We start from the raw sequence: 8,617 nt of genomic DNA, 5'->3' as shown, positions 1-8,617 counted from the left end.
GGGGACATGAGATCTGGTGTGAGTAGGCATTGTTCATGTGACCCTTTGACCCAGATAAGTACTGTCAATAGGGAGGCAGTGGCCATAGGGCCTTTCTGGAGCAAACAGCTAGACCAGGCAAGTGTGAAAAATCCTCTATCCTTCTTCACCAATGGCTAGGACAATTGGTGAGAGTTGCTCCGCTAGCTGCTTGGATCCATGGTCCTGCAGCAACGCCACAGGATGAGGAGAAAATGGACTAATGAGGGTTGAGAGTGCATTACTGAAAGCTAAATAACATAGCATCCCTCACTCACGCACTGTACCCAGGATGCTCTTTGGAAGAAACTGGAACAAACTGAGAGATCATTTCTTGTTTTGTGTCATATTTCTTTAGACTCAGAATACGATTATCAATTTGCACGTGTTTGAAACAAACAACAGTGCCCCTTTAGAGATTGTCTTCATGCACTGAAAAGCATTGCATTCATAATATTAATATCCAGTATCAAATCAATCAATATGGAAATCCAATTACAGGAACAGAAAAGATAGCAGACATGGTAGGAAAAAGCATTCCCACAAGGCATAAGCTTATTGAAAGACTCCAGGTGAGAGTAATTGACTTATTACGCAGTATCAACTAGAGAGGTCCTTATGGCACATCACACCACGCAGTCTGTTGCCCTTGCTCCTGGATCATACCAAAACTGAAAGGTTAGATTAATACTAGTGATACCACATAACTATGAAGAAAAAAAAGGGAGACTAAGCAGAAGGTCCCATGATGCTGTCTAAATTTCATGATGCCAGACAACATGAAGCTTGTTACTGGGATCAAGTATGTCAAAGAATCTAATGCACCTTTTGTTAACACAATTCATTCAAGATGAATTCAAATTTGGATGATAAATTGGTTCAATGTGATATAAGTCTTGGGTGAAGAGTCAACTACATTTTGATTGTATTTAAACCTAGGGCTACAGAAGGAACTAATGTTTTCTTCAGCCACAATGATGGCTGCAAATCTGACAGGGATGCCCTAGATTCCAACAGGGAAGCTTTAACAGTTGCTTCACTAAAAGGATATAATGTCCCCATTAAACTATCTTTTACCAAAGACAAACAAACAAATAAAAATGAGCAGTGGTGGCACTTTAATCCCAGCACTCAGGAGGCAGAGGCAGACAGATCTCTGTGAGTTCGAGGCCAGCCTGGTCTACACAAATTAGTTCTAGGACAGGCTCCAAAGTTACAGAGAAACCCTGTCTCAAACAAATAAACAAGCAAACAAATAAACAAATAAGAAGTCGTATAAATGTGGTTTTGCAACTATATTACTTCTAGTTTCAGTCTAGGGTATAGAGCTAATTTTTTATAGTATTACGTTGATATTGGCAAAGCCTTTTAAATGTTAAACTTAAAAATAAGTGACTTTTGCCTGGTGTTCAAATGCTAGGAAACTGATGAAATAAATGTATCCTAACATTGAGGATCTGAAAAAATTACAGAGGTGACATAACTGTATGAGAATCAAAAGAAAAAGTCCAAGAGTTAAGGCACCGTAATTCTCCTTGTGTTGACTTTTAATATAATTTCTTCTTCAGCCATGGCTAAGAAATAAGCAAAGGAATGCACATATAACTAGGTCTCTGGCCATGTTCTCGAAGCCGTTACAATTCCCTAAGGGAGTAGAGTCACAGGAATCTCATTGAGATTCTGAATACTCTTCCCCCAATTCCCCAGCAGTGTGTGGCCTGAAGGTGGTGTGGTTAAGTATATAAGATGTGGAAAGTTAATTGAACAGAAGCCTCTTCCTTGGCTATCCACGCTGCAGGGAGACGTTTCAGAGATGCATCTGACTTTGACTCAGCAATGTTCCTTCTGTAAGTATTGCTTTTACTCATGTTCCTTGAGATAAGATTAAGAAGTGCATTATTTTACCAAGCTTAGTTTAAACGTCCTATGCTTCTAATGTCAGTTGATGCTTTCTTTGACCTGAGTTAGGAAACGGTAGAGTTTCTTATGCCAAGTGTGTGGAAAATGAGAACGTTTCTGTGGCACTTCCATTACAAAGCACGGGATGAACAAAAATTTAAAATTGAAGAAATAAAGACATTTGCTAAAATGAGAATACAAGAGTCTACAGGTGATAATATTTCTGGGGTCACCTCCACGTGTTGCTATATAGGAATGAATCTAAAGAGCTTTTCAGTGGAGAAGACTGATTTAGACAAGCCTAACAGATATGCACACCACACAGCTTTGAAAATTTCATTCTGCCAAAATACCACTTCAAAAGAAAAACATGTAAGGATTAAGTATTTGTTTCTAGAGTCTTCATGACATTTTTAAATATTAGTAATAATGATAAGATGGATGTTACAATATCTTAGGCTGTGATAGTCCTACCGATAATAAATATAACGAATACTTATAGGCATGTTTTATAGAGAGATATATGTTGTACACAAATTTGGGAAATTGCTATGAATTTTTAAACTTTAACATATGTTATATAAATTATTTGATGATATCTTATTTTTAGCAAGATTTTGAAGATTGATTTATATGCTTCACGATTTTTGGCATATCAAGGATTTTTTTTAGTATTTCTGTCTAGGGTTTTTACTATGCATGAATCTTTACCGATTCCCTGTTTTGATGTTGGACATTTCCAGCTGCAGTTATCCAAAGTTATGTGAACATTAGGATCTTCAACTCACATTTTGTATTGGAAATCTTTCAGGTTAATGTGATTAATGAAGATAGACNTACACATACATACAAACCTGTTCATCCTTTTGAAAGTACAAATTATTAATACGTTACAACTGTGTCTCAGTCAATATAATTAAAAGCGAACCGATGATGATAACGAAGTCATCAGTTAGCATTGTCACAAACTAAAAAGGTTTGCGCACCACAGAACAGGGAAAAGTAGCTACAACAGACTCTTAGGTGATCTACAAGCAATGTGTCACTCTCGCTATGTAAGGCAAATAACTTCAGATAGCCTTCAACTTCAGGAGGCTCAGGACTACAAAGTCACACAATGAGAGTTCACAGATATGTAGGGTATGCAAAGATACACAGTGAGCGTTCACAGCTGTGCAAGGTGTGACAAGTAAAATGGAAAGTCCACGATGCACTTGTTCTTTCTCCACATACCGGTCCTAGGACGATGGACAATCAGGCAACTTTGTATACCATTTTTTTTAATAATAAAATGTAATCGTAGTTATGAAGGTCCAGAATACTCAGAAAGTTATTGTAAGCATCAGATTCAGAGGAAATGGGCTGAAGGTTTTGACGAAGCCACAAAGCTATAACATGGCTGGGGGTGAGAGAGAAAATTCATACTATGACATTGTAGTCATGGCAGAGCTGCCTTCATCCTCCTTGTCAGCAATGCTGGCACCATGTCTTTATTTAGATCAGACAAACAAAATGAACGAAACCATGAACTACACCCTCCTTGACACAACAGTGCCCAAAATGTTTCTACTTGACACTGAATTAAAAAGGACAAACTACTGAGAATTTTACACCAAAAAACAACCAGAAACCCCAAGACATTAATCTACTTGAAGAGAAGGACTAGCTCACCCTGGTTCAGCTTTAAGTTAAGGTAAAAATGTTTGGAAAAATACAGAAGCATTCTTAGGAGTAATAGAAGATGCAAGATAGTCATCCATTTTCTTTTCAAGCTACACACCTGTGCAGATATAATTACTTAGTTGAATATATACCACAGAAGAGGCTATTCCTCCACCCAGACAAGAAGTACCGATTTATGTCAAGGAAGACACGGGGAGCATCTTATGCTTGCCCAGACAGGGTGACTCTTGATAGCCTTATAGGAAGAGTGATCTTCTTCTTTAACAGGGACACTGCTCTTGCTGCTGGTGTCCATGGTCCAGGGAGAGAACAAGACCTCTTCTGTGAATGTTAAAGTATGGAATATCTCCTACCACTCACCCACTGGGAACATGTTGAATTGGGCAATCAAGTCAAGCCAGGATATGAATCACCTAATTTCAGAACTGTCCACTTACGTTGTAAGTATCCTTGCTGATCTCTGAAGTCTTTACATTGTGTTTTTCATACCGGTGAAGCTGAAATCAGAAAAGCATCATGGGCTGATCTCAACATAATATACCTTCACAGGGATAACCTTAAGCTACTGAAATGTGAAGTAGAAGACCAGCACATGATAAAATGTAAAATGATTGCTAATAAGACAATGATTTTTTCTCAATATTTTAACTTTTCCTTCAACTTCTTCTTCTAGTACAAAACTCGTGAGTATAAAACTGTGGTTTTCTATTGTTTTGTATAGGAGACATATGTCCTTTAATGTTTTTCATTTAGGACAGGATAAATATCCAATAAAGGAGAACTGTTTCACAATGAATTTAGGTGGTTGACTAGAAATTAAAAGACTAAAAATAGTTGATGAAAAAGAAAAATAAGCAAGTAACATCAGAAACCCACAAATGCTAAGAACTATCCTATAATGAATTTCAAGACCTGAGCTTAAGATGTCGGGTCTAGTTTAGAGTTGAAGGTAGATCTCCTACTCATGGTCATGGTGAAGGTATTTGAAGGCGATATGTCATCTATCTGAGAGTAGTTAAACAGGCAACCATAGATGAAGTTTTAGTGCCTGCTTGCCACATAGTAACTTTTAGAAAAGATAAGAGCAACAAGAAGGGAAGGAAATTGAGAGATTAGAAAACTAGATGAATAAAAAAAATAGACTATAATTAAAATGAAAATAAGTCAATAAAAAGTTACTTGCCTCATTCTTTCTATTTTAGGGTTATTTAATTTTAAAACATTAATGTCCAAGTCATTGATTCATTTACTCAACTTAGAAATGACAACTAATTGAACGTTTCATCATTTCAGAATAAATTTTATGCCCAAGGCCGGGGATTTAACAAGAGGATCATCAGATGCCACACTTCTTCCCTCTCTAGACCAAAAAACAAGGAGCAAGCACAAAATATTGAAGTGAGTTCTCAGCCTTGGTTTACTACCAAAACAACTGAAGCAGTACGCTGGCTTTCCCATGCACTTTTATTACTTACATTATATGACAGTATAATAGTATATGGAAATCATGTAGAAAAAAATAAAAATTAGACAAGGAATGACAAATCAAAAAACAATCCCATTGGAAAAAATTACATGAAGTTATTGTTAAGTAATATTATAGCAGATCTATTCACTATCCATTCAGAACACCCATTTTACTAATGCCTTGCCCCTGATATTGCACTTACTGATTTGTATTAAGTGTGAGCCAACTCTGAGTTCATGGTTAAAGATGTATGGATGTATATACCAATGAAGTACTAATGACGTTGGGTTCCTCATATGCTACATGAGGTCCTGTGTTGGAAGACTTTAACATTACTGAACACTTTATCATCTATTCTTGGCATTTATGTCTTCCCTGGATCTACTTCTATTTCTTTACGTAACTTCCCACTCCTCTCTGACTGCCCTACCCTTCCCTATGCCATAACTGGAAATCTAGAGGTCACTTGAGGAAAGGGGTCGTGTAAAATGCAGTCTGATGCTCCTGAAGATAAAACAAGCTGCTCTTGGGATGAGTTTGTGTGCAGTGCTGACTCTACTTATATTTATTGTCTCTCACTTCTGATCCCCTTCCGTGAAGCAACCTAAATGATTTACAGTGAACATTATCACATATCCAAAGTTTCCCCAAGAGAAATTCCACCTTCGTGATTTTTTTAGTGTTACCAGCATTTTGTATGTCTACATTTTTGTTCATTACTTATAATGATATTAATAACACAATAAGAGAAAGAGGGAAGTCAAGGAAGAAATGACAGTTGCTAAGAGTTATTACTTGGCTAGAAACTTCATAAAACACTCCTCTGGTATTCCTGAATTTAATTTTGCCAAAATTCTATGGCATGAGGACAGTGGCTGTAGTTGAAGCTTAATAAAATCTCTACCAAAAGAATGTCCTAAATAAGCCTATGAATGACCAAGGAAGAGCCCATTTCAGCTACTTGAGCAGCAACTGCCTGTCTCTATTTAACTCTACTGCGTTTCCTTTGTTCTGATGAGATTGTTCAATTGTGCTTGCTTAGTCCGAAGTCCTACTGACGCTGGCGCACACTCTATTGCAAGCCTGGGTCGACGGGCTGCACCACCTGTGGGCGGAAATGGCCGACAAACTGGGCTGCACGCCTCCCATCCTCACGAGAGCCTTGGCGATAAAGACTATAAACAGAAATCTCCTCGAGTGCATGAAAAAGATCGCCGGCAAGGTGAGAGTTTCCTAAAGTTCCTCATCTTTTCCACACATGAATGAGTAGAATGACAAATGAATTTTGAAACACTTCCCTCGGCTTCAAAGAAACTGGGGTATGCAGTTAAGTCAGTATCCTCACTACTACTCACAATGCCAACCTTCTCAAAGGCACTTTATCAGCCGCTCATATCTCGGGGATCTCAGAAGAGAACAGTTGTTCCTCGCAGTTATTTGGAAAGTACCTTTCTAGACCAAAAGACAGATGTATAACTGTGCCAGCAGTTCGTATTACTGTCAGTGCTCAACTGGCTATATCTTAGGCACTAATTCCAAATTCTCAGGGTCCCTATGGATTTGTACACATACACTCTAGGGGGTATTTATTTAGTAGAAAAGGAGAAAAGAATAAGAGGGTGGTGTCTGAATCTATAAAACACATAAACATGTCAGGGACATTTCGAAGAAATATAAATTTCAATAACTGACAAAATTTATGCTACCCCTTCATGATCCTTGATATTAAATTACTAGCTCCCCATCTGTCTGCCCCTGTGCTGTGTGAGAGTTGGTCCTGGGGTGCTGACGAATTAGGTCGGCACGATAAATAACCAGACCAGCTCAAGAACAACAGTTATATTTTCAATAGTTGAAAAGGGGAAACCCACTCTACAAGAGTGGGAGGTCCAAAATCCAATAGATCCAGCGAGCACCGCGCAGAGAGAAAGCGGTGCACCTGGATCTCCCAGTATTTCTACGTGGGCCCCAGGTAGCCACAGCCTAATTAGATGTGATTGGTTGATAGTTGCCCCATCACTGGGGAGACACAAGACAAGCGGCTCTATTCACCCCAGAAAGGGCACCCATGGCAGAACAAAGTCACAACTACAATGAAGTCCAATTTGGTGAAACAATGAATATTTTATTAGTGGTCTACCAAGTTGAGTTACTGAAAAGAGAATGGGCGACTTAAAAGCAGTGGGATCACAGTCAAGTCCCAGCCCCAATCCCCAACACAGGTGGCAACCATGAAAGCTGCACAACTTGCAATGCGCTCAACGGGTCTGAGAGTCCTTCTCCTTCAAATTCAGCAGGGCAGCATCTACACGGCTAGAAGTTGTTTATTGAGTCTGTAAAGATGGGTAGAGCCTTGAGATTCGTCAAAAATGTACTCCCCAACAAGAAATTGTGGATTTTTCTTTTGAGTCTTTTGAAACTGCCACTTTGTCTTGGGGAAAAATTTGCAATTGGGAACCAGTTTTACAAGTCCCCGAATAAACAAACTTCAGTGGACCTCAATTTCATGCCCCACAATACATCAATCGGCCCCATTTCTAGTTTCAAATCACTAACATATTTTAAGTCCTCTCTCACATAGATGAAAATGCATGGGTTTGACTGAATGTTACAATATTAACTTCTCATAAAATTGAACTTAACGTGTAGAAGAAATAGGATCCCAAATTCTCATCTATAATTAATGCTTAACTATTATTTTCGTAACTAGGCTAAATTTGCTCTTGGAGGAAATGTGAACGCCCCACTCTGGTCTGAATTGGAACGTTTGCAGTCGCCCTATAGAGACACTAGATATTTTGCCTTTTATAACTTGTTTCGCTGCTTGGGAAGTGACTCCAATGACGTGGAAATGTATCTCAGGGTACTGAAGTGCCGAATGCTCAAAAGTCGCTGCTGAGACCACATCTTTTCCTTCTGCCTCGGTGATGGTCCTCAAAGAAGCACTCGTGCAAAGCTTCTTTTACATATTTATATGTTAAACCTGTGCTTGCATGTAATTGGTCTGTTCTTTAAAAATTAAAGCTGAAATGTCTAAACCAAGTTAGTAAAGATACCTTTTGTTTAATTCAAAGTCTACTAAAAATATTGCTGAATTATTGTAAAAAAAAAACTCAGAAGATATCAGAAGTTAGCCTGGCAAATAGTATACTTTACAGTATAACCTTAGAATCACAAAATGTTACCTGAGTGAATCGGTGAAAATCAAAGAATGATATTGCTATTCATTAGTCCAGCCAGATCTCATAAACGTGGAGATCTTGGCCTACATTATGAAAAACTCTCTATCCCCCGCCACTTGAGGAACACCCACAGATAATAGTAATACAGTGCAACGGGACTGTTCCTAAGCACTGTGACTTTTTCAAAAAGTCTGAAACATGAGGATAGAAACATGAAGTGTCCCTAGGCTTTATTGCGACTGTCTTTAACCACGATCCTCTGAATTCTCATCTTTTTTTCACCAGCTTAGATGGAAAGCAGGCGCTCTCGTCACTCTTGGTCTAAAGAGGGTTCTCGGGGCAGTTTCAGCTTTATCTCATCTCTTGT

General features: G+C 38.5%; 1 protein-coding gene across 1 annotated transcript; it reads left to right on the top strand.

Annotated features, from left to right (window-relative positions):
• The first annotated feature begins 1,796 nt into the window (after positions 1-1,796).
• On the top strand, positions 1,797-7,967 carry LOC126501738 (prolactin-4A1-like). The gene is made up of 5 exons (XM_050142573.1): positions 1,797-1,865; positions 3,868-4,040; positions 4,894-4,998; positions 6,111-6,290; positions 7,779-7,967. The coding sequence occupies exons 1-5, from the start codon at positions 1,832-1,834 to the stop codon at positions 7,965-7,967; spliced, it is 681 nt and encodes a 226-aa protein (XP_049998530.1). The 5' UTR covers positions 1,797-1,831.
• Positions 7,968-8,617: the final 650 nt, after the last annotated feature.

This window comes from Alexandromys fortis, unplaced genomic scaffold (genome assembly GCF_014885135.2).
Source record: "Alexandromys fortis isolate MF-2015 unplaced genomic scaffold, M_Fortis_MF-2015_v1.1 scaffold_5, whole genome shotgun sequence".
NCBI classification, from domain to species: domain Eukaryota; kingdom Metazoa; phylum Chordata; class Mammalia; order Rodentia; family Cricetidae; genus Alexandromys; species Alexandromys fortis.
The sequence above is the reverse complement of the archived record's forward strand: the minus strand, read 5'-3'. Positions and strand labels throughout refer to the sequence as shown.

Excerpts from the sequence above, each read along its gene's own strand:
- LOC126501738 (XM_050142573.1), top strand. The coding sequence starts at position 1,832 with ATGCATCTGACTTTGACTCAGCAATGTTCCTTCT. Across the intron at positions 1,866-3,867 it reads GACTCAGCAATGTTCCTTCT|GGACACTGCTCTTGCTGCTG; the intron begins GTAAGTATTGCT and ends CTTCTTTAACAG. Across the intron at positions 4,041-4,893 it reads CAGAACTGTCCACTTACGTT|AATAAATTTTATGCCCAAGG; the intron begins GTAAGTATCCTT and ends TCATCATTTCAG.